Below are 27,166 nucleotides of genomic sequence, written 5' to 3' on the forward strand. Positions count from 1 at the left end.
AGGCTAATTTTAAGTTGTATAAAGATCCATCCAGGTCCGACGTGCGTCCATTTTGCCAAGACCAGATTGGGTCGAAACCTGTTCCCTTTTGGTATGGTAAAAACGGGCCGAAAAGGGGATAACCGATGAAAACGTGCAATCTTCATTGTTTCCAAACTGTTAGCAGGGTTATCTTCTTTAAACAAGTGGAAGGAAGAAAGAGAGGAAAATTGGAAAAAACTTGCCTCCGTGTCGTGCTGTTGATGTGGTGGTTGATGGGCATTAAAACGATGCTTCGAGAACGGCTACCTTTCAAGCAACGTTTATCGACTTCATATGTTATGGCAGATCTTGGTTGAATAGGGATGAGACCGTGGCTGGCATCTTTGAATCGCTGGTTAAATGGCATGTGCGTTATCTAAACTCATGTGAGCACCGTAATGTCAAATTGTAACATTTTCGTTTATGCACAGTGAAGAACACTTGTGCTCATGGAGTACAACTATTTTGCGTCGTGGCAGTCCTTTTGTAATATCGTGATAACACCGTAACGGCACGAAGAAAGAGTTATGGCCTTATGGGCCGACCTCTCTGGTGGCATATGACTGAGTGCATAATTTAATATTAGCAATCTCTGGCTACTATGATTGCAAGTGAATCAGAGATTACCTTCTCCGGTAATTACCTTCTGGTTTGAAGTACATAATTAATCCATTTTGACTTATAATTCCCTAGCATGATTTCATCAGTTTCATTTTTTTGTACCCCCATTTCCAGCAGTCATTATATATTAAGAGTTTCATTGTTAAAATAGGATAAGCACAATTATTCATGTTCATGCTTTCATTTAACATACATCGTATAGAAATAAAATATACAATAAATTAAAGAGATATCGCTTCAATTTTAGTACAATTTCACTTTCATCCTCTCGACTTCAAAAAATATTAAAAAGCCGTTCAAATTTTTGAGACGTTCTAAATGATCCGACTATTTACTTCCAACAAATAGAATTAGCTTATTATTTTAATGGATAAAAATATCTTTTGTACATATAAGAGAGATCGTTGGCAAAAAAAGGACACAGATGAACAAGCCATTGTGGAGGGGGAGGGTGGGATCGTAGTCGCCCAAGTGGAGGGGAAGGATGTTCTTGAAGGCTTGATAGGTGGGATTGGAGGAGGATGAGGAGGGAAAGGAGGTGAGGAGGAAGGGGAGGAGGGGGGAGGAACGGTCGTCAATAAGAAAAGAATGAAGATGGAGAGAGTCGCTGTGGAGAGAGAGGGTTCATAAACGAGCTTGGAGGAGGGTAATGAGAAGGAGAAGGAAGTCAGGTGGAAAGAGGGGGGAAGGATTATCGATGAGAAGGGGTGGAGATAGAGAGAGTCGTCGTGGAGAGAAAGAGCTCATAGGTAGGTTTGGAGGAGAAAAAGAAGAAGGAGAAGTAAATAGGAGGAGGGGAGGATTAGATAGAGGTGGAGGGAGCCGCGTGGAGGGAGAGGGCTCGTGGGTGGGATTGAGAAGGAAGAGGATGAGGAAGAGAAGGAGATGAGGAGGAAGGAGATGAGGGTCATTGGTGAGGAAAAGATAGAGATGGAGGGAGCCGATATGGAGGGGGTGATCATGGATAGGCTTAGAAGAGGATGAGGAGGAGAGTGGATGAGGAGGAAGAGAAGGGGGAATGAGAAATTGTCGATGAAGAATAGATAGAGAGAGGGCTTACGGATGGATTTAAAGGAGGATAATAAGAAGGAGAAGAGGATGAGGAGAAAGGGGAGGAGGGGGAAGGAGAAAGAGAGAGGAGGGAGGAGGTGAGAAAAGGGTAGTTTGATAATTTGAAAAATGATGGTATCATGTGATTGTTATATAATATCATTCCATTAATGGAGATAAATGGTAGGATTATTTTAGAATATTTCAAAAATTTGAAAGAAGTTCGATATTTTTCAAAGTCAGAAAGATATAAGTGAAATTATACTAAAGTTGAGAGGATATTTTTATAATTTAACTTAAAACATATATATTGAAAAAAAAAAAAGACTAATCCACATCCCTCCCTACTCTTTATGTTTGTTATTATTTTGTTTTTTAAAGGACACAGAAAATTAGAAGTGTTTTAAACATAAATACCAAAAAAGGATCAATATAAGGAATATTAAATATATAATTTATTGTCCCAATGAATATACTTTTTCTTTAAGGTCTATTCTTTTGTGGATAAATATTATGAAAAAGTTGATCAACTTTTTCATTGACCAATTTATCCATGTTCTCATACTTTTCAAAATAGATTAGTTATTTTTTCATAGATAGTATTTATCCATCAAATAGAAGAAAATCTTACCCACTTAAGAGGTGGCTAAATCATTTTTTCATTAATAAAAAAAATAATTTTTTTAATTCATTCATAATATACCCTTAATCTTATAATAATAATATATTATAATACAATATATCATAATATAATATATAATGATATTTATATAATATATTATAATATATTATTATAATATAATATACTATATTATATTTTAATATAGTATATTATAATATAATATAGAATATTATATTATAATAAATTATTATAATATAATATATTATATTATTATAATATATTAAACAAAAAATACTATAATAATATAATAATATAACATATTATTATATATAATATATATTATATTAATATAAGATATTAACCTGATATAAAATAATATATTATAATATACTATACTATATCTATAATATAATATAATAATATATAAAAATATACTAATATAATATAATATATTTTATTATATTATTATATATAATAATATTATATAACATATATTATATTATATTATATTAATATAAGATATTAATATAATATAATACATTATATTATTATAGTATATTATAATATATTTAATATAATAATATAATATACTATATTATTATAATGTAATAATATATTAATATTATAATATATTATATTATATTATATTATACTATTATATATAATAAAAGGTATTATAAAAAATATGGATAGATCTTAGCAACTCATTTAGAAAACTAGCAATACAATAGAATATGAGTAACAGATTATCGAGTCATTTTTCAATATATAACAAAATATAAATAAATTATTTTTCTATCTAAATGTTGCTTGAAAAATATAGATTTTTGAATAAATTTTTTATCCTCAAATGAATGGGCTCTTAGGACTAGTTCTTTTGTGGGTAAATATTATAAAAAAATTGATCAATTTTTTTATTAACTAATTTATCCATATTTTTATGCTTTTTAAGATAGATAAGTTATTTTTTTATGAATAGTATTTATCCATCAAATGAAAAAAAATCTTATTTATTTAAAAAATAGTTAAATCAACTTTCTATCAACCAAAAAAATAATTTTTTAATTCATTTCTGATATATCCTTAACCTTATAATAATATAATATAATATTTATATAATATATTATTATAATATAATATATTATATTATAATTTAATATAGTATACTATAATATAAAATAGCATATTATTATAATATGTTATAATAATATAATACTATAATAATAATAATATAATAATATAACATATTATTATGTATAATAATATATATTATATTATATTATATTATATTATGTTAATATAAGATATTAACATAATATAATATATTTTTATATATTATTGTATTATAATATATTATAATATAATACTATATTATATTATAATATTATATATAATAATATTTATATAATACTATAATAACAATATAATTATATAGTATATTTATATATAATAATATATACTATATTATTATATATAATAATATAGTATAATATATATTATATTATATTAATATAAGATACTAATATAATATTATACAGTATTATAATATAATATATTAATATGATATAATATATTAATATATTATAATATATTATAACATAATAATATAATATTTTAATATATTATAATAGTATAATAATATTATAATATAATATATCATATTATATTATTATATATAATAATATTTATATTTTGTAAAGGATATTATGAAAAATATGGATAGATCTTAGCAACTTATCCAGAAAACTAATAATACAAAAAAAAATATGGATAATAGATTTTCGAGCCATTTTTAATATATAAAACATTATGGATAAACTATTTTTTGTCTAAATATTATCTAAAAAATACTTATCCAAAAAAATATAGATTTCTGGATAAATTTTTATTCTCAAAAGAACAAATCCTTAACTTCTAAACCTTTAATAATATTACTAACATGTATCTTATGATGCCCCACAAACCAGGGCAAGCCACAAAGTTGAGCATAAGCCTTCCTGGTATCTGTACAGTAGAAAAATAATTAGACAAGCTGACTCAACTTGGAAGCAACTCTGCCCCTATAGAACCCTTCGAGCCCTCTTAGTTCCCTTCACCAAGTCCTTGACCAGACCCTCAAATGCCAACCTTGCTGAAGCTCCCTCCTCCTCAGCCCTCTACTTTTTTTTCTCCCTCATTTTTCTTCTAGCTGCATTTTTTTCCCATCAAACATCTCGTCTCTGTCCACCTCCTCCGCTCTTACCACTCTTACTATGAAGAAATTATATCTTACACTATATGCATTACGTAACGGTGCACCATGCAATCATAGGCATTTGTTCTTCGAGCTACAAATGCTTATAATTGACCTAGTGCAGGACATAATTTCTCCCCATCACATCATAATCTTATTATATCTATTATTACTTTTGGTAGTTTTTATACTAGTGTTGAAAAGATAAAGGAATAATCCTACATGGAAAGTTACAAGAAAGGAAAGTATTTTATATACATTTGAACCAGTCTTATACTTGAAAAAATATGGTGGAAATCTTGGAGAAAAATTTGAATTTTCTTTCAATAAAATATTTTATATATATAATATTTAAGTAATTAAAGATTTGACAGTTAACTGAAACTTATTTTTAATCTACTATAATATTTTTTTATTGTGACATAATATTTTTTTATTGTGATTGTTGATTGAACAAACATACCTGTTTCCGAAGATATATGACTTTTACATTGAATAAATACGATTATTAAATTAAACAGATATAACTTTTATAGTTAATAGACACGATCTGTCATTATATATAGTGTCTTTTGCAGATGATAAAAATATGAATTAAGTTTCTATTCTTTCGTCATTCTGTTTTTCACCTAATCATACAAATATAGAAAATTGAGAAGTTTTGAAGAGAAATTTTTAGAAGTTGCTATTTGTAGATTTCTGGAGCCTTATTGTATACCAAAAGTGATTTGCCATTAACCTTGCAGCAATTATAGTGGGGATAAATATTACTTTAAGAATAATGATGAGACGTGTCTTCAAATTTTTGTTAAGATCCCCTCAATTCTTAACAAATCTCTCACCCACGTTATAAAGATAATATGTTGTAAGACCCATTATATTTATTTCATATAACATCACAGCGGATGGCCGGACTGCTGTTGCTGCAGTCTTCCCCATTCTTGAATAAGTCACGTGCATAGCACGTGCAATGTTCTCATTGCCCCCACATTTTTTTCCCTCTCTTTCCCTTCCTTTTTATCATTTTCCGTTGGAGGTCATAAAAAAAAAAAAAAAAAAAAAAAAAAAAGGCTATAACTGGGTCCGGTTGACCCCTGACTCAATCAGACCTACTAAAACATGATTGGAACCATTTTAAAAGATCCATCAGGCTGGATCGGATTTTATTGTATCTGTTCTGTATGTCGGATTGGATTTGGTTTATTGAATTCTGATTTAATCCGTTCCATTTAGTTTGTTGGATTGATTTGGATTTTATGTTCACTGGCCCAATCTAATATGACTTAAACTTGGTATAGGATCCAGACAACATATGCTAAAGTTAAATTTACATAATATTTTTTTTTGTTTTTGTCGCTGTATTATAATAGTAACTATGCTGTTGTGACAATAAAAACTGTTAGGCTAAGAAATTATGTCCATAGATTGAATATAGACTTGCATTTACGTTGACACAGGCCGATCAACATGCCTAATTTTCTATTGTTCCAGGTCTCATCATTTGCTCGAGCATGTTGGAAGTTTGAATACGTTGGATGAAGATGACACTGAAGCAAGAGGCAAAGATCCCATGGTAGCCCATGCGAGCCATTCCCACGGGTCATTTTGAGCCCTTGACTTGGATGATGGCTTGAGGTCGCGCTTGGTGTATCATTGGATAAACTTGGAAGGTAACGTGAATTATCTCAAGATAGATTGCTATCAATTAAATTATCAGTAATATTGATTACTATTTAGTACATGCATGTAATATTATAAAAAAATTATGGAGAATCTTAATTAATATATTTCGTATGACAATCAAATTATAGATAATATAAAATTAAATTTTTAAAATATTCTTAAATTACATAATTAAGTTGAACTTTTTTTTTTTTCAAAATTAAAAGCCTTCCATGGGTCACAGATGGAGGAGCTATTGGTGCCCGCCAAGAAGAGAGGGGGGGCACGAGTGCAACGGGGTGGTGTGTGGCACGTGTGGTGGTGGGATGGTGCAAAGAAGTCACGAGCAGTAGGGGCAGGGAAGGGGGTGGTACAGAGAAGCCACGGAAGAGGTGGGGAACCATAGGATCGAGGCATCGGGAATGGAGGGGTGCTGCTGAGAAATCGCTAAGGAGGTGTGGGGGGGAGGGGGTGGGGAACCACAGGACCAAGGGTGGAGGAGTAGTGCTCGAGGGGGGAGAGGGTGTGCCACTGAGAAGCCATCAGAGGGAGGGGGGTGGAGAACCGCGGGACAAAGGGCGAGAACCGATGTTGAGGGGGCGGCACAGCAGGGTGGTATGTGATGAGGAAAAGCCACGAGCGCATCAGGGGGGCAGTGGAGGGGGGTGGCATAGAGAAGTCGTGGGCAGTGGGGGATGATAGTGGTGCAGAGAAGCCACGAGAAATGTGGGAAAGTGTGGGACCAAGGCATCGAAGAGGGGGGGTGCAATAGAGAAACCGCTTGGGGAGGGGGGGGATGGAGTGGGTGGGGAACTACGAGATCGAGGGTGGAGAAGCGGGGGGGGGAGTGGGAAACTGCGGGACCGAGCGCGAGGAGCGGTGGGGGGTGGGGTGGTGCAACAAGGTGATGTGTGATCGGAAGAAGTCACGAGCACCCGGGGGGTGGCGGGGTGGCGTAGAGAAGCTGCGGGCACCGCGGGAGGCGGGGGAGGGGGTGGCACAGAGAGGTCAGAAGAGAAGTAACGAGTTTTGTATGATATTTTTAGAGATAATTTTATTCAAAATTTTTATTACAATATTATCGAAAAAGTGATAATCTGGATAGTCATCCCTCACTAAGGCTATTTAGATTGCCATATAGAAGGCAATGCAAATTACAAAGACAATTTAGATTGCCATAAAAAAAAAATATCAAATGCAGCAATCTAGTAAGTCTACTTTCAATTGCTAGTAATCTAGATAGCTTGCCAGCTACCAAACACAACCTTAGACACTTGAAAGCAAGTTTAGCTTAAATTGTTAGCAATTCATGACCCATCTCGAATTTGAATCGAATATGATTTTTTTGAGTTGGTGAAAATTTATATATATGACCTAATTTGATTTGAACGATTTATTTAGGTCAAATTTTAGATCATAAATTTATTTTGATCTGATTTAATTTTTGATTAAAATTTATTATTAAAATCTGATCTAAAAATTAGATCAGGTCGAAGTCGGTCAAGATCCGATCTCCGGCCCATTTGCACCCCCGGTAATAAACCCTAGGGTTCTTCCTTTCATCCCCGAAACTCCTCGACCGTTTCTCTCTTTTCCGCCCGCTCCTCATTCCCACCAAACGCTGATGGCTGCTCAGAAGCAGCACGTAGCCGCGAAATCCCCGAAGCCAAATTCGAAGAGGAACAAGAAGATGCCGCAGGGAAAGGACGAGGAAGAGAGAGACTTCGTCTCTTCCAAATCTTCCCAAGAGGTCGAATCCCTCGACGGCGATTCCAACCCTGAGGACGAGGAGGAAGAAAATGGCAGCCAAGCGTCTGACCTCGAAGACGAGCAACCTGGATCGGACGTCTCCTCCGATGGGGACCCCTTTACTGATGACTTCCTAGGAGGCAGCGACAGTGGTTTCATCTCTACCTCTCTATCTCTCTTTCATGTCTTCTTTTGGAGGTTTTGGGTTCGGAACTGGGATTTGTTGTGATTATTTTTTGTTGGGTTATCACAGAGGAGGGAGAGGAGTCGGGGTCAGAGTCAGACGAGTCTGATTTAGAGGCGAAGTCGAAAGCGATTGATGAGGCAAGGGCGAGAGCGGAGGCGGAGGCGGAAGAGGAATTGAGGCTCAATATTAAAGAAGAGTCGGATGAGTTCAGATTGCCGACAAAAGAGGTTATCTTTTGTAAATTTGCCACCTCTTTTGCTCATTTTCAGCATAATTTTGGATTTGTTATCTCATGTTCCTCGAAAATTTTATATTTCAGGAGCTCGAAGAAGAAGCTCGTCAACCCCCGAATCTTCCAAATCTTCAACGGAGGATAAAAGAGAGTGCGTAGGATTGATCTCCGATGCTCCGTGCCTTTTATTTCTCGTGATTATGTTTTTTTTTTTTGGATTTTGGTTGATTAAATTCTTCCGGGATTGTTTTCTGTCCAGTTGTTCGTGTTCTCACGAATTTCAAGACTCTGAGGCAGGAGGGTGCCTCTCGGAAGAATTACATCGGTCAGCTCAAGGCGGACATAATGTCTTACTATGGCTACAATGAGTTTCTTACTGATGCTTTTATTGAGGTATGAAGCTCTTCCATCTGTCTTTGTTTGTTATGTAATTCGGGATTTCCCCCCTTTTCCATGTTTTACACTTTGTTATTTCTTTATGTCTAGATGTTCCCGGCTGTCGAGCTTATTGAACTATTGGAGGCTTTTGAAAAGAATCGACCTGAATGCTTGCGTACAAACACTTTAAAGGTACTTGTGATATTTTTCTTTCATTTAATGTGTGATGATCATCGATATGCCATGATCCCCATTTATCTTGCCTTTAAATAGCTATCTTTGACCTAATGATTTCAAAGTAAATTTTAACGCTGTTTTTTAGTTTTGTGGAAATTGCTTATTTAGCTGTGTGTGCTTAATCACTCCATATTTTTTCTGGTGTAGACTCGTAGGCGGGATCTTGCTGGTGTTCTAATAAATAGAGGGGTCAATCTAGATCCAATAGGGAAGTGGTCAAAGGTACAGATGGTTGTCTGGTTGTTTAATTCAGAGATACAAATCAGTTACGTAAAGTTTAGAGAGCTATTCATGATATACAATGACAGGTTGGTCTCGTGGTATATGAGTCACAAGTGCCTACTGGTGCAACTCCTGAATATTTGGCTGGGCATTACATGGTATCTAATGTTCCAACTCTCTAATGATCTCATTGTATTCATCCATTGACATTTCTGGATTTTCTTTAGAGAGATGATTAATATTGTAAGAATAACATTTGTGCAGAAACAAGCTGCAAATTCTTTTTTACCTGTTATGGCGCTTGCTCCTCAAGAAAAGGAACGAATTGTTGATATGGCGTAAGATATTCTGGTCATATGCTTGAAGAAAGTTGTTCATTCTTATATCAAAGAACTTCATCTAGTTAACTGCTATTCATCGCAGACTACAACTCTAATTACAGAATAATTCAAAGCATGGCCACTTTAGGTCTCATCATAATTGAAAAAATAAACTAGGAAGATCACTCAGCCATGTAGGTGAATTAGACTTCACGGCATTGTCAAGGTTCAAATTGCTTTGTTATAAAAATAGCAATTTTTGATGTGTTTCTGACTATAAGAGAAGGTGTGTTAGGAAGGACAAGGCAACACAGGTACATCATTTCCCTATCTGGACCCCAACCTTGATCTAAGCTTGGATAGGTGTGGTGGATTTAACTGTAGTTGGACCCAACACAAACCGATGTCACTGCCAGGTCTTGAAGTTAAACCGCAAATCTATTGTGAGCCAGCATTCTTGGTAGGTGGTGAGACCAAAACTAAATTGTGGTCCCAAAATATAATTGTATACATCTGGGCTGCCTTCGTATCTTGCTGATCCATTTCAGTTCTACCATTGGCAGAAAGGATGGAACTTGTTACAAGATGTAACCTGGAAAAACGGGGATTTTGAATCAAATTGTGGTGGAAGTAGGTGTTGTGTCAATTTAATAGGAAACACATCTGTGTAACAGAAAGATAGTTTATCTAAAACCTTACAGGCTACACTTTGTTTTATTAAGTCAAGGGGGTGGGGCTCTTTCTCCAAATCTTACTGCTTCCAAGCTCCAAGCTCTAGTGCACTCTTATAGACAAAGAATAATCTTAAAAATTTGTATGATAAACAAAAGATGTTTGCAAGTAATAACATAGCGAGGTACTTCTATCCTATAAGCTGTGGAGTTATCAGCTGTAGCTTCCCCAAACTAGTCAGTTGCTATGAAACAAAGAAACTGACCACAGAAACATTGATTTAAGAAAGGAATAGCAACCTTTGAGACACACCCTATTTGGTGATATTCTGAAAGGTTTGTGCTTGCAATAGTATCCATAGTTACAGCTTAGGTTACTCTTATGAGTCTTGGTAGGCATCTTAAAGAGCCCTGAAGTTGTCTTCATCATGCAGTTGTTACAGCGAGAATGGCTTGATAATGGGATGCTGTTAAAGTATTTATGAATCTGGAGTTTGATGATGCAAGTCATTTAGTGTTTATCATCCAGACTGGTTGCTTTATTACCTCTTTTGAAAAATTTCAGTTTGAAAATTTCCATGTTATTTTTGTTCCACGTTTATGTGCTCATTAATATTGTTATGTGCTCCTTCAGGGCTGCACCAGGAGGTAAGACGACATACATTGCAGCTCTTGTGAAGAATACTGGTACATGCAATGTTCCTACTTAAGTGTTTGCTTGTCTAGCTTATATACATCTTCAAATTAGATTCTCCTATCTTGTTTACATTATTTTGGATGGGTTCAGGTGGGCTGGCTGGCCCAGGTCAGAAATTGCCACCCCTAGTTGTAGCTATGCATGCTGTATATGCTTCCATATTAGTATTTAAAACAATTTAATATTAACAATATAGAAGTATCTGTGATCTCCTAATCTGAGTTACCTTTCTACAAAAGGCAAAAAATAGCATGGTGGCCAAAATTTCCTAAACAAATTTCTCTGTCTGAAGAAATGTGTGAGTGGAGCAGGTGCTAACCTTGACAATTTGAAAAAGTATTTGCAATTTGTCAATCACAACTGTGGGGGATCTCATACAAACCTTCCTTATGTGTTCCTTTTCTCATCTTTCCTGTCTGTGATGCATCTGGTACTAGTAATGATCTGCCTGTCTATGCTTTGCATATTAATTGATCAATTGAATAACCAAAAATTTTACACACTAAATGACTGATTAGGTAAGCATGTTATCAAATCAACGTTTCTCTGAGCTGGCATTGGCTTTTTCATTTCTAAGCTGTTAATCTGACTATATTCTGTCATTATATATTACATTATGTATTTATCTGGTTTTTTATTTTTATTTTTATTTTTTTGAAAATTGCCTTAATCTCCCAGGAATAATTTATGCAAATGAGTACAAGGAAGCAAGGGTCAAGTCACTGCTAGCAAATATACATCGTATGGGTGTGACAAACACTGTAGTGTGCAACTATGATGGGAAGGAGGTTTGTATTTAGACAAATTTATCTTCTATTGGTACTGGATATCAGCTGTATGCTGTTATTTCTTGTCATGAATAGTTGACTGGTCTTCTCTGTTTCATGGCTTTTATGCTTTGTGCTTGTTTTCTTGACGTCTAATGAATTGAAATTTTTAATCTCTGATATTTTTAATAATACTGTCTATTGATGATTTTTGTTATAGCCCCTGCTGTGCGGACCATATTCTTATTTTCATATGTGCAGTAGATTTTTTCTTTTCAAGGAAACATCTCTTCTCATTTTTATAAGTATCTTGTGTGTTGTTTTCCTTCGTCAATGAATTTGAATTCTTTGATTTATTGTGTGAGCATACATTCTTCATCAACCTGGTAGCTTTTTGAGTGCTCTGCATTTACATGCGTTCATCTACCTTTAATGATTAAAATGATTTTTGCATACACTTTCTTGTACAGTAGAATAAAATTTTGAAATAATTACTGAGGATTGTTTTTCCTGAATGCAAGAGATAGAGCAGCGGCTCATTAGAAAATTGAAGTTATTGATGATGTGGTATCTTTTGAGTTCAGCTACCAAAGGTTCTCGGATTAAATTCTGTGGATAGAGTATTACTGGATGCTCCCTGCACTGGAATTGGGGTGAGTTTAGCTTTTCACCTTTGCTCACAGCATGGAGTTCTTGTTTCTTGTATGAACTGTTCAACTAATGAGTACCTTGGCCTTTTTGTTCTTTGAAGACTATCTGCCCAGATCAACAATCTATTAAAACATCCAAGTCCACTGAAGATGTACAAAATTGTGCTTTCCTGCAAAAGGTATATTTGCATTTTCTTTAGTACGTGATGTTTCTTTGACATTGATGCAATTATCAGATCATGGCTTCTCCATTTTGAGGAAGGAAGCTTGATTAACATATCTTTTTTCTGCATTCTTAGCAGTGGGATGTCCCTTAAAAAGCAGTGGGATGTCCCTTAAAAAGGCTTGCCATTGGTTTTTGGATTGAGTTTAGGGTATTTTTCTAATTGTATTTGTTTAAATATCGTCTGCATTTAGAAAATCTGGATTCTAGAGAGCCTAGTAGTTCTTTAGGTTCACATTATTAAAATCATGCTTGTGTCATGCATATTGTATTCTGTTTTCTCTTGTAAACTACCACCACATACACACGCACACTGAGAGTTACAAGAGTTGTAAGAGATACAATAATATATGCTAATATTTGCATAAGTGACCGAAGTTCTTCCTCTTCTAGATATTTTAGTGTCATCTCAATTAGTTAAAAGAACAATTGATTTGTCTAACCAAGTAACACATTCTTTATCATCTGTGATGTGCCTGCTGATACTGAAAAACATAAGATGCACACCCTGCTGACAAACAGTCTCCCTTACTAGGTTAAAAATTAACCTCTTTAGTGGCACTGATATTATCTCTCAGGCTACTTCATTCTCTGACAAAAGGTTTCAGCTGTTTATATTTGAGAACACTGTCTCTTGATTCATTTAGCAGGCAAGGGATTTATTTGGGACCTATTACCACCTTGCCAATCAAATCCATTTGCTTGATATCCAATTGTCTATTTATTTTTTAATGTGCATTCTCTGATTTATGTTCTTTGAATAATCAGATTCAGATGGGCCATTATATAATGGCTTCCTGAATATGTATTAATTTTTCTTGCAGCAACTGATTTTAGCAGCGATTGATTTAGTGGATGCTAATTCAAAATCAGGGGGGTACATAGTTTACTCAACTTGCTCTATGATGGTTCCTGAGGTTTGTATAAAACATGAATGCCTGCTTAAGTTAATTAAAATTCAAGATTAATGTGTTATTGTTTTAAGGTGTTCCTTTATATCTTGCAGAATGAAGCAGTTATAGACTATGCACTCAAAAAGAGAGATGTAAAGCTTGTGCCATGTGGTTTGGACTTTGGTCGCCCAGGGTATGTTAATCTATAATGACTAATTGAATTTTAACATCTTGTTGTACCCTTATAATAGCTTGAACTTTACGGCAAGTTTCTCTGCTGTCCAGATTCATTCGCTTTAGGGAGCAGCGGTTTCACCCCTCTTTAGAAAAAACAAGGCGGTTTTATCCTCATGTAAACAACATGGAAGGTTTTTTTGTGGCCAAGGTAAGTGATTTTCTAAAATATATCAAATAAAAGGGTTCATCTCAATTTTTGGTGATTTATACTAAATAGTAACTTATGCTATTTCATGTAGTGATACATACAAAGCTGACTACTTGGCTATGAACTTGAGCTGTGTTTTACCTGCATTCCTTTATCTGCAATAATATTGTTTGGTATTGACATAGACCATCTTAACACTGAGCTAATGTCAAACTTTTTTTCTTAATGTACATGCTAAGAATTACATAGCATACCTTTATAGTGCATAAGTTGTCTGTACACTTATTCCTTGGTGGTACATAGATGTTGTATCAGTATTGGTTAAATATGGTAACTTTTGAGACACATGGATAGTGTACAGCAGTTAAATTATAAAGTACAGAACAAAGGAGTTTCAATTTTTCTTGTGTAAGTAATTGCACAGATATACACCAAGATTGGATGTGATTAAAGTTGCACTCCAGCTATTTTAATTTCTTGTCTCTGCAGACCTGTAGTAAATGAATTATGGCTGCATGGTGCATGTTGTTTGTGAATAATGCTGTCAGTGGAGAAAATAAACATGTAATAGCTAAAACTAATATGATGGAAGGAAGATCAAGGGAGGTTATATATAATAAGTGAAACTGAAATATGAAGTATGTGGAGAGCCACAAAGCATAATCGATGTCAGAAACTCTGCCATAAAATTTTAGTTGTCATCTGGGATCAGTTACACCAAAGACTGCAAGGATAAAGCAGTGCTATGAAATTTTGAAGTCTTACATGAGATCTGCAAGTCACAGGAGTTTGGAAGATCCAAAACAAGAACAAGGTTGATATTATTATTGTCGTTCTAATTTCCCATGATAGGATTAATGCATATGTTTAAGGTGACACATGAAGGTGAAATAACTTATGGTTTTCAAGGATATGGTTTTAATAATTACATTAGAGAGGTGACAGAAACGTGTTGGGTTTTTCAAACATGTTAAGCTAATATCTCAGAAGGCCTTGGTTAGAGATGCATAAATTTGTGTAGTACAGCTGAACAAAAAGACTTGACATAGGACAACTTGGATGGAAATTGCAAGGAACAAGTTGGAAAGGCTTGATCTAACAAAAGGTGTGTGATTGGTAGGAAGGAATGATAGAGCTGTAATTAATATGAAAAACGGGTCTTGGTGATTTATGATATATAATTTGTTTACTGCATTGAATTGTTTGGATTGAAGTTTGAATACGAAAGAAATGGCTGATATGTTAAGGGAAAGGCAGAGCTGATTTGTTGGCTTCTTGGTTAGGAGCAGCTTTCAAATCATTGCAAAATTACTAATAGTGGCCTAGAAATGCCTGATAACTAGGCAATCATCCCTTTCTGGTCCTAGCAAATTTCAGTGGTTTTCTTGCTGTCTTTGGCTTTCTTTATAAATCAGTTTTAATTGAGTTAGGGGGAGCCACACACACACACACACATGCACGCACGCACACACACGCGCGCACACACACACACACAGTAGTCTCAGCTGTTCGTAAAAGTTGTTAATGCCAGATGTAGTAGTTGAAGTCATGCATTTTAAATTAAACTATTAGATTACTTCTTGTAAGCCTGATATGTTTATCCCTTTTCTTTTCTTTTGAACCGCAAGGCCTAGACAAAATGGTTATATTAAGAAACTGCAAGATTTTAGGCAACTCTTCCCAAATAACTGAAAGAATTTAGTCTTGCCTTTCTAGCATATTTGCTGCCTGCACGTTCTGCCTTTTCTTGCCATGCATTGAGCATTCGTATTAGATTATGAGGGAACGTGTGATGAGAGCCTTATCAAGAAGTTTTAGCAGCAGCAGATTTCTTTTGACAAGCTTCCCAGCTCCTTAGTTAACCGATGCTTTGATGCTCAAGCTTCTGTCTCCATTTGGCTAAAAAGCTCTTAAATGCCTGAGTATCTATTTCCAGCTCCCCTGGCTAAACAGTATCATATGAGCATCTCTCCTGCATGCTTTCCAGTTTCCACCTCCTCTAAGGTAATCTTACCCATGATGGGTCCACTGCCACCTGACAAAGAAGCAAAAAAAGCAGTAACTCACACACGAAGGGGGGGAAAAAAAAATCAAGCCTAAAATTTCAGTCCACATTCCCATGTGTCATTCAATATATATGATTTTTTTTTTTTCTACTTTTAACATGTGGGCATGCTTGTTTCCACCCAAAAAAAATGGAACACTTTTAGACTTGTTAATTTTCTTAATTGTAATTAATCCTGATGTTGCCCACCTGAGTATCCTCGTCCTTACTGCATTTGCCCTTTGCATGTTGATACTCTTTCCATTGTATAACTCTTTCTTAACTTTCAATGCGTGTTCTGTCACACATCACTTTGTCAAGCCTGTTTTCTTTCCCCTGATCCCTTTAGAAAAATCTCCATTTATCTTATCATTCTTTTGCGTAATAGATCCTCTTTATCATGGACAGCTTTTCCATGACTCGTGACTGATGCCTTATTTCAATTAATCTTCCGTTAAAGTTGCTTGCTCATCAATATTAAGCTTCCTAAGTAAACTGTGTTTTATATTATTAGCACTTACAAGTTCTTCCATCATTATGTATTTCATAAAATAATATAGAACTTCAACTTCAAAATATTTATCAAAACGAGAAGAAAATGATGAAGTCTTTTTAATGCTTCAATATGAAGCACCGATCTCTTTAAATTTAGATACCTTTCCATATGTCAAAACAACTTTCTTGTTTTATTCCCCATACTTTTGACATGTCTGCAAATCATATGTTGTTGGTTTATATCATTAAACTTAGTTTTTTAGGAGTATACCCTGCTTGCCTGTCTTTGCCCGTGGACTCTAGTTATGTCTAGATAGATTTGCACGTTTGTCTGCATTGCACTTGTCTGCATGGCTTGCATCTCTCTTTTTCTACGTGCAGAACAATTGGTAATATTGCTACCAAGTATTTATTGATGTAGGGTCTAACTTTTGCAATTTTGTTATAATTATTTCCTACAGTTGAAGAAGCTAAGCAATTCCAAACCAGCAGCTTCAGAAGCTCCTAAGACATTAGAAAAAACAGAAGAGGCGGCAGTTATTGATGACAATAAGGATGTACAGAAGGATGTCCCAAATGGAAAACCTGAACAGCTAAAGGTTTCGAAAAAGGATAAAGGAAAGAAAAAGAGTGGTCCTAAAAGGGGAACTCCGAAGGAAGGAAACGTATCACCTTCTTCCAAAGCCAAGCTGAGGAAAAAACGGAAATTTCCTTCTAAAGAGGAAATTTCACAAGCCAGGTAAGGCTTCAGTGGTCTGCATCGTCCTATCTTCCCAGTCATTCATGGGTATTTTGTTAGCTTTTCCATACGGTTCCCCTTTAGATTAGAGATTTTAATTATGAATCCAAGGGCATTTTCCTCTCCGTCCTGGATGGCAATTTTCTTTTTAAAATCTTACATATGAATTACTAACAGAGAGGAGAAAAGGAAAGCCTTGAAGAAGAGAAAGGTTGGAGGAGCAATGGAAGAACAAGGGAGAACAACCTGATGAATTGATGTAGGGAGAAGAGAGAACCTTCTGTTGCTCGGTTGACTGGTTGCTAGCCATCAACCAGATTTAGACCGGGGTAAAAAATTTTGATGTAATATGGATATAGTTTTGGGTCCTATACGCAGGCTTCTAATTTTTCCTAAGCCATTCATGCTATCATTTCATATTTTTACTACCACTCAACCATCGCATTATAAAAATTTAATTGATAATAATGATAATATTTTATATTAAAAATTATAATTATCAATTAATTTTATAATGAGATCAAAAGAATTTTTGAGAGTTCTTTTCAAAAATGGCTTCTCAAATTAGTGAAGGTTACTGTATTTGATAAATGTCCGGCATCTAACATCTTCATATGGTATTTAATAAAATTTTTTAATTTTTTTACTTTGCACAAATTCAAATCAGGCCTGTATAGCTAAAAGCATTTGGTATATCTCATTTTTCAATATCTTTCTTAAATTTTTTTTTTATATCGTCAAATTTTGTTTCCTTGCAGGAGCCTTTTACAACTATCCTATAAATTACAATCTTAGGGGTTGTTCTCTTTCATGCATTAATCTGAATAGCTTTATTATTTTTTGAACTAATCCATCTTTGCAAAGCTCATCAGGTATGATATTTGCATTAAGGATGAGTCTCATCTTCATCTTTTTAAAAATATCATCGATATTTTTTGATAAGATTGCGTACTATGGTGTAGGGTACCACGGAGTCAGGTTTAGATATTGTTTCGTTTGCTTTTGAGCAGTTTCCTCTATCTTTCCATTATGTTGGAATTATCGAGATTTAATTTTTTGAAAAAGATAGATGAAGAACACAAGCTTCGAAGGTGGCATTGGCAGCTAGTAAGGAGGGCAAGGGTTTTAGCTTTTGATAATTGTGGCTCTATCTGATTTTTATTTTCTTCATTTTTTAGAATAAAATTGAGTTATAATAATTTAAAATATTTTTTATTTTTATCATACTATTTATATTTATATTTTTTATTTAAAAAATAAAAAAAATAAAAAAAATAATATTTAATATATGGCATTGTGAGAAATTATCTTATAATCTTATGTGTCAACATGAAATGTCATCCCTGATACTTGTGTATCATTTTATTATTATTATATAAATGGATAGATAATAATTTAAAATATTTTTTATTTTTTATCATACTATTTGTGTTTTTATTTTTTATTTAAAAATAAAAAAATAAAATTTGACATGTGGTATTATCGAAGATTATTTTATCATCTTACGTGTCAACATGAAATGTCACTTCTATCCATGTATCACTTTACTATCATTATATAGATTTAAAATATTTTTTAATTTTTTATCATATTATTTATATTTTTATTTTTTATTTAAAAAAAATAAAAAAAATAAAAAATAAAATTTGATATATGATGTTGTGAGAGATTATCCTATAATTTTACGTGTTAATATGAAATGTTATTCTTAATATTCGTATATTATTTTATTATTATTATATAGATTCGAAGTTGTCTGTAAGGACTGTCATAATATATTATGATTTTTAATATATATTTAATTTTTTAAACTTTTTTCTTGAATATTTATTCGTAGTATGCCATAGGCCATTTTATTTAAATAATATTAAATTAAAAAATTATGAAAATAATGTTCTTTTTAAAATATTTATCAAAATACTGTTCAAAACAAAGTCATCCTATCATAGAGTGATTTTATATGTTGATTCACCATAATTCACATCGTGTGGAAAGTGGAGTCAGTAACTAGTAAGTCATCTTAAAATAGAGCGACTCTATAAGTCACCTCATCGTAGAGCGACTTATAGAGTCATCCTATGATAGAGTGATTTTGTGCTTTTTTCAACTACAAATTTCTGCAATCCAATCATCTCTGTCACCTTCCCTACTTTGCTCCTCCTCTTGTCCTTCTCTCGCCCTCCCTATCTCGATCAAGGAGGCTTCGGCGGCTTCTCTCAATGGTCCGAAGGCATAGGGACTCCTCTATGGGATAAGAAGAAGAGTAGCGTTGATTGTTAACATCAGCAATAATGAAAAGGGAGAAGAGAGAGGAGGATGAAAAAAGATTTCTTCTTTTGCTGCCGCCTTTACAATACAATGAGAAAAGATTTCTATGTTTGGATGGATTTTTTTAACAAAATGAAGAGATATAGTTGACTGAGAGGATTGCAGTTTCATTAGAACTGTTTTCTTGACACTTATAGATAAAAAAAATAATTATTTTAAAAAATTAGATATGAGATATGAGAAAATATTTGATTTAAATAGTAAATATAGAAAGTAATGTTAAGATATAAAATTCTGAAAACGTGATTAGTATATGATCGCATGCAAGGAAGAAAAATCTGTGCTAGTTGGATCATTGGGATTTGTGGTTGAGAAAAGCACAAAATCGCTCTATCATAGGGTAGGATGACTTATAAAGTTGTTCTATTTTAGAATGATTTATTAGTTGCTGACTCCATCTTTCACATGGCATGAATGATGATGAGTTAGCACATAAAGTCATTCAATCATAGGGTGATTTTGTTTTGAATAGTATTTTATTAAATATTTAAAAAAAATATTATTTTTATAATTTTTTAAATTAATATTATTTAGATAAAATTGCTCATGCCATATCATCAGTAACGGGCATGCGAGATGGTTTGACAAGGTGGTGCCTGCCAATCATTTTGTGGATGTGGTGTTGGATGGGGCTGATTTTTTTGGCAGACTGGTCGACTCTGGAAGTTTTTTTCTTCGGCTCACCTAGTGTTTGGGACGTCGATAGTGGAAGATGACCTGTTAATGGGGCTTATGAGCTGTGAAGTCCATTTGAAAGTGCAACGGCTAATTATCAGTAGAAAATTAACTGCTTTGGTACCCTATCATTGTTAGGGATGCAGATGGGTCAGATTGGATCAAATAATGAGTGACTTCGATCCGATCTAATTTTTTGATCGAATTTAGATATTGGACTCAAATCTAATCCAATAAAAGATCGGATCGGATTGGGTATATAATCAAATTTCTTGACTCAATAGGTCATTTGGATCGGATCGGATTCATGTATAACTCGATTTCGATCTATGAAATATGGGTTCGGTTTGGATCTAGATCCGGATCGATTCAGATCGGGATTATAAATAACAACGTCAATAAATAGAAAATCTATAAGCAATCTTGTTTGCACTACTATTGGATTTAACTAAAATTTTGATCTTGATGCATGAGACTATTAGAGCTTTTATGTCCTACGTTCTTCATTGAAGAATCCAAAAAATCTAATCATATTTTCATCCCATCATTGGATAAGGGAGGATAGATCAGTCCTTTATCAAATCATTGGATTCGGGTCGAATCGGGTTGGATCGGATCAAAATTCAGTAAATTCAGATCCGATCTGAAAATAGAATGGATCTAATTTTAGAATTCGATCTGATCCATGGGTTCTTTAAAATAGTTCGGATCGGATCTACACGGATTGAATTAAATCGGATCACAGGTCAACTCAACTTATTTACGGCCTTATTCGTGGTATGTTGTATTTGATGAAATCCAACATTAACCACATATACGGAAACATTATGTTTTGCGCAACTTGGCTAATTCATATATCACAACAAAGATTCTCTCTTCTGTTTATCTATTTTTTTTTCTCTGCTTAGCAAGGCTGGTCTTCGATGGTTAAACCTCATGGCATCTTTATGGTGTAGGTTTTGTTTGGGGTGTGTGTGTGTGTGTGTTTTGTGGGTTGATAATCGAGATTGTTCATGCCTAATCCAAAAGAGTTTGAAAATAAAATATTACAAAATTCAAGAGGAGTACAATTTAAGTTAGACCATAAAATTCCATTAGGATGTGTAATCCAAGAGTTTGAAAATAAAATACCATGAAATACAAGAGGAGTATGATTTAAGTTAGATTGTAAAATTTCATTAGAATGCTTCATAATGAAGAATGCCATTCAATTCACTACATTGGTTTTTCTATAAATATGATTTGCATGAAATGTCACACATTGCCTTGAAATCCTACTGACCATCATTGCCGATTCATCTTCAAGGAAGATATTAAAGGAAGTACTTAGTCGCCTCGAAATCTAGTTGATCGCCGTTGGTGAATCATCTTCAAGGAAGATATCATCGGCTTTGAAAAATAGAACAGCATTTTTGAGTCCTTCCCATGCCCCTCTTACCTTTTCCCTCGGTACTAGGATATAAAAAAAGCCGACAAAAACTACACCTTTTCTTCTGCCATCAAAAGCACTCTCATCAAATTTAATTTTGAGAAAGCAAGGGGATGGGGGCTCCTAGGTTCTGAATACCATACTGATGATGAGTCTCATGTATCCCAAGCTAACCCTGTACCTTCAATGATAGTCAAATGGATTAATTTTGCGGTTTAAATGGTTGTGTGTTCGAGAATGAATCAAGGAGACAAAACAACATTTTTGAAGATTTTGTTATTTCTTGTTAACCAAATATATGATAAACAATTTAGGCCACTTTGATGCACTAGAATCTATTTAAGGATATATTGCCATTGTTCTTCAAATACTTTTGAGAGAACTCAAGTAGAGAAGCTACCATAATAATTTCATGAGGGATGTCTGGTGCAGGATTTCCGTGCCTGCCAATTTGTATCGCGAAGTTTTTTTTTTTTTTTTGGTAAGATTGTATCGTGAAGTTGGTATGTGCAAAAAATGGGAGTGAAAGATGGATTCTTTTGTTTACCGGAAAAAAAAAAAATGATAGATTCTTTCATAACAAATGCAGGGTATAAAGATCAAATGAAAATTGATACATCAAAATACGGTTCGCTGTATTGATATGCACCATCCTAATCAGATGTGTATGCCATATTGGTATCGAATTCAGATTCATCATGGAGAATATATCCAGCCTTGGTACATCGGAACAAGCTCATATCAAACGCATTGATATAATACTAGTAATGTATCGATACAGGTCTTTGTACCAAAGAAAGTCTCTCAAAAAGCAGCCTCATTTTCAGACAAAACACCTGACTCTAGGAAATAATCTGACGGCGTGACTCAACTCAGTGCATGATCGTACACCATACAAATAATAGTTTTTTTTTAATTAAAAAAAAATCTTAGCTTCGACTACGAGAAGGGGATATTTTCTCCCAAGCATCTCACTGAAATCTACGTGGCCTCGTGCAGGTGCGTGCCGCTAACAGCAGTCAAGGGTGCCTTTTGTTGGATCTCGTCTGCTGATCCGCCGAATTCCAGCGCTGGAAGGTTCAGAGCTTCCGAAGCCATGCTGTCGCCGACCGTTTCTTCCCGCCAACTCCCCCCTCTTCAAAACACTACCCCCACCCAGAACACCCCAAAGGGTCCAAACCCGTGTCCTCCCTCCAACCTCCCCATCACCCACTTCTCCTCCCCCTCCCAACTCCAGCAGCTGCACTCCCATCTTATCAAATCGGGCCGGCCCCTCTCCACCCTTCCCCTCTCCTCCGTCGCTGCCGTCTGCGCCCTCTCCTCCCCCTCTGCCTTCTCCTACGCCCGCCAGATCTTCCACCGCGCCGCCCACCAGCCCGAGACCGTCCTGTGGAACTCCCGCCTCAACTCCCTCGCCTCTTCGGCCTCCCCCGCCGACGCCCTCGCCCTCTTCGCGCGCCTTCGCCGCTCCGATATCGCCCTCGACACCTTCACCCTCTCCTTCGTTCTTAAGGCCTGCTCCAAATTGTCCGCCCTGTCCCTCGGCCGAGCCGTTCATGGCCTTGTCGAGAAGCTCGGCTTTCATTCTGATCTCTTCCTCCTCAACACCGTCCTCCATATGTATGCTTCCTGCGGTGAGATGGATATTGCGAGGCTCTTGTTTGATAAAATGCCGATCAGAGATGTTGTCACTTGGAATATCATGATCACCCAATACACGAAGGTCGGAGAGATGGATATTGCTCGCGAGCTCTTTGATTCGATGCCCGAGAGAAGCATCCGCTCCTGGACTGCATTGATTGCTGGGTACGTCCAGTGCAGGAATCCTCGCCAGGCCATTCACCTGTTCCACGAGATGGAGGCGGCCGGGATGAGACCCAATGAGGTGACCGTGGTTGCAGTTCTCGCTGCATGCGCCGATCTGGGGGCTCTCGACTTGGGAAGGCGAGTCCACGAGTACTCAGACCAGTGCGGATTCCAGAAAAACATCCAGGTCTGCAACACGCTTATCGACATGTACATCAAATGCGGGTGTCTGGCAATCGCTCGGAGAGTATTCGATGGAATGGAGGTGCGGAGTGTGGTGTCATGGTCTGCCATGATCGGCGGGCATGCGATGCATGGGCAGGGGGAGGAGGCATTAGAGCTCTTCTCAAGGATGACTCGGGCCGGCTTCCAGCCTAATGCTGTGACCTTCGTCGGCCTCCTGCATGCTTGCAGCCACATGGGCTTGTTGGAGGAGGGGCGGCAGTTCTTTGCGAGCATGAGCAGGGACTATGGCATAACCCCGGAGATCAAGCATTATGGTTGCATGGTCGACCTCCTCAGCCGTGCGGGGCTCCTCGAGGAAGCTCATGAGTTCATAAAGAACATGCCAGTGGAACCCAATAGTGTTGTGTGGGGAGCTCTCCTTGGAGGGGCCAGAGTGCACAAGAGCATCAAGATGGGAGAAGAGGCCATTCGGCATCTTTCTCTCTTGGACCCCCTTAATGATGGATACTACGTCGTGCTATCGAACATCTATGCCAATGCCGGGCATTGGGAGAACGTGGCGCGGATGCGGCGGTTGATGAGGGACCGAGGGGTGAAGAAGACTCCAGGATGGAGCACGGTCGCTTTGGACGGTGTGGTTCATGAATTTGTAGCTGGGGAGAGTGATCACCCTCAGGTGGAGGAGATTTACAGGAGGTGGGAGGAGTTGCTGGAGAAACTGAGACAACGAGGGTACATCCCTGATACCTCGGCAGTGCTGCACGATATGGATGAGGGGGAGAAGGAGCAGGTTCTGTATCGGCATAGTGAGAAGCTGGCGGTTGTCTTTGGGCTGATGAGCACGCCACCTGGGACATCCATCAGGATCATGAAGAACCTTCGGGTCTGTAGCGATTGCCATGCAGCTCTCAAGTTGATATCTGAGATAGCCGATAGAGAGATCATTGTCCGCGATCGGAACCGGTTCCATTGTTTCAAGGGTGGCTCCTGTTCTTGTAGAGATTACTGGTAGGTTCTTATATGTTTGATTGTGGTGGATTGCAATGGTGTAAAGCCTACAGTTATGCCTGCAAGAGTGATAGCGACGTGGGAGACCTCTGCGGTCTGATCCCCTTGTATTTACACTTCCAGACCTAGGAAGCAATTGTTTAATTCCTGACTGTTTCAACTCATTTGTTCAGTAAAATTTGGCATATTTTGTTTGGTTGAAGATTTTGCCTAGGTTTGAAAAGTGAAATATTTCCTGCTCGTGCCTTAATTTTTTTTTTTTTTTGTGTTTATAAAAAATTTTAATGCCATAAAGGAATTTTCAATTGGATCCGCTCATTGTCATCTTTACTCCTCCTTGGTTCAAGGCTACTTTCAAGAGAATTTTAATATTACAAAATACAAATAGAGAGATGACAAGCTGGTTTGTAATGCACAAAGGGCTACAACAAGGGGACTCATTATCACCCTTTTTTTTTTTTCATTTTAGCAGTGGACATTTTGTCCAAGTTGTTGGAGAAAGCGGTTTCAAACAACATCATTAAAAGCATTGGGGGAAAAAAGATACGTTGGAAAAGGTGTTATGTTTACTGTATGCTGATGACACATTAATTTTCTACAAGATAAATTGGGAATATGTGAGGAAGCTTAAATATTTGCTCCATTATTTTGAGATAATAATAGGACTACAAATCAACTACGAGAAGTTATCAATGGTCAGTATTGGGCTCAGTAAGGAAGAAGAGGCGTGGTTCGTAAGACTAATGGTATCTAAGCCTCCCATTGCATTACAAAAGAACGCGAGTATCAGATTAGAACTTTCTAATTGAAAAGATCAAAAAAAATTATGCTCTTAGAAATATAAAATGCTTAATATTGATAGCCGTCTAATCCTAACCAATGTTGTGCTTGGGGCTGTGCCAATCTACTGGATGTCATCAAAAATCATACTAGTATAAGTTACCAAAAAGATAGATTTGAGGAGAAGATGCTTTCTATGGAGAGGTCACAATAAATATACAGGTGGATTTAGTCCAGTAAGTTGGGATGAAGTCTTGTAGACCAAGAAAACAAAGAGATCTTAAGGTGATAAATCTTAGATTGCGTTTAGTACATCATCAGATAATTTTGGAAGATAATCTGCATTGCCTTCAAGATAGATTGCTATCATTAAATTATCAATAATGTTGATTACTGTGTTTGGTACATGTAGATAATATTGCAGTAAAATTACTGAAAATTTTGATTGACATGCTTGGTATGACAATCAGATTATCGATAATATGAAATCAAATTCTTAAAATAACCCTTTAACCTTATAATAATAATAATATAACATAATATATTATTATATATAATATGTCCCAAAAGTCAATCGTCAATCTGTTGACGATTGAGCAACCTTGTATTATAATTGATTTGTTAATAAATTTTTTTGGCATTTTCATCATAAGTTTTCATCTTCTAATGAATTTCATTGTTGTGATGAAATCCTTAGGACTATTTAGGTTCAATAAAGAGAGGATTTATCGATTAGTCCTTAAAACTATTCACGACCAAATGATAGGCTGTTAATAAGGACGACAGCTTCCATCGAGCATAAGTTGCTGTAGGCCATATGGGTTAGTTGTCCTCTTAACCAAAGAGTGTGGAGACACTGATATGGCATACAGGTGAGATGTAAGGGTACATCGTCATAGAACGTGATCAACTCCAGAGCATTCTGCTGTCGAGAATGTCTCTGATGGGATATAGGTATAAGTGTCCCTTAGACCTGAGATCGCCTCAATGACTTGCAAGCAACTTATTGTGCTTTGGTACTGGACTAACTGAATTTCTAATTAAATGACGGAAGGCTTCTAGACACAGTCAAGTACTTGCGAAGTCGGAGTGTGATCAAGATGGGATTGACCACTCCAAGAGTTGGAGAAGAATGAGTCGCTGTATTTCAATTTAGCAAAACCTTGACCAGGATAATCCATCAGGTGGATTTGATATTTTGAAATACAATGTGGACAACCTGATCAGAGTTGATAGTTGAACTCTGAGGTGTCCTATGAGCATTTTGGTCAAGGAGATGAATTATATGGAAACTATATCCGCATGGGTTCTAAGGATGTTGTTCTACACATTCGACCTATCCGACCGTTGGGTACCATTGCTAGATGGTCACTTCGATTGGTACAGAAATTTATTTCTGTGCTACCGACTTAGGTTCGGACCTATGAGGTCACACACATTAGAGTTCACGATCCGATCAGATAGTTGATCAATGATTAAGAATCGTTCTAGGGTTAAATGATCAATACGATTGACATTTAACCTAGTGCAAGTGTTGCAGGAGGATCGATTAGCAATTCGATTGCTAATTGGCTTAATTTGATTAAGCTAATGGGCTGAGATTAAGTCTAATTGAATATGATTTAATTAGATTTGATTTGGGCTTGATTGGATCAAGTCCAATTGGTTTATTGGATAAGCCAAGTATAAGGAAAAACTAATCCTAGTTCAATTAGGACTTGGCTCAACCTAATTTCTAATTCGATTAAAAAATTAAATCAGATTTAAATCAAATTTAATCTGATTAAATTAGGTTCTTAATTGGGTTAAGACCTATTTTAATTGGGTTGATTTAGTTTTGGTTTGATTTGGTTTGA

At 35.8% G+C, this 27,166-nt stretch overlaps 2 protein-coding genes across 2 annotated transcripts; both read left to right on the top strand.

Annotated features, from left to right (window-relative positions):
- The first annotated feature begins 7,740 nt into the window (after nt 1-7,740).
- LOC105049953 (26S rRNA (cytosine-C(5))-methyltransferase NOP2B) lies at nt 7,741-17,498 on the top strand. The gene is made up of 17 exons (XM_010929764.4): nt 7,741-8,110; nt 8,212-8,372; nt 8,465-8,528; nt 8,637-8,770; nt 8,864-8,947; nt 9,140-9,214; nt 9,301-9,372; nt 9,479-9,552; nt 10,840-10,892; nt 11,581-11,690; nt 12,254-12,322; nt 12,421-12,498; nt 13,367-13,459; nt 13,549-13,628; nt 13,721-13,820; nt 16,821-17,098; nt 17,276-17,498. The coding sequence occupies exons 1-17, from the start codon at nt 7,834-7,836 to the stop codon at nt 17,346-17,348; spliced, it is 1,875 nt and encodes a 624-aa protein (XP_010928066.1). The 5' UTR covers nt 7,741-7,833; the 3' UTR covers nt 17,349-17,498.
- A 5,001-nt stretch (nt 17,499-22,499) lies between these two features.
- LOC105049954 (pentatricopeptide repeat-containing protein At5g66520) lies at nt 22,500-24,732 on the top strand. Its single transcript, XM_010929765.4, has one exon. It carries the CDS (start codon nt 22,627-22,629, stop codon nt 24,532-24,534), a length of 1,908 nt encoding a protein of 635 aa, XP_010928067.1. The 5' UTR covers nt 22,500-22,626; the 3' UTR covers nt 24,535-24,732.
- Nucleotides 24,733-27,166: the final 2,434 nt, after the last annotated feature.

The sequence above is a fragment of the Elaeis guineensis genome, chromosome 8 (assembly GCF_000442705.2).
Source record: "Elaeis guineensis isolate ETL-2024a chromosome 8, EG11, whole genome shotgun sequence".
NCBI lineage: Eukaryota > Viridiplantae > Streptophyta > Magnoliopsida > Arecales > Arecaceae > Elaeis > Elaeis guineensis.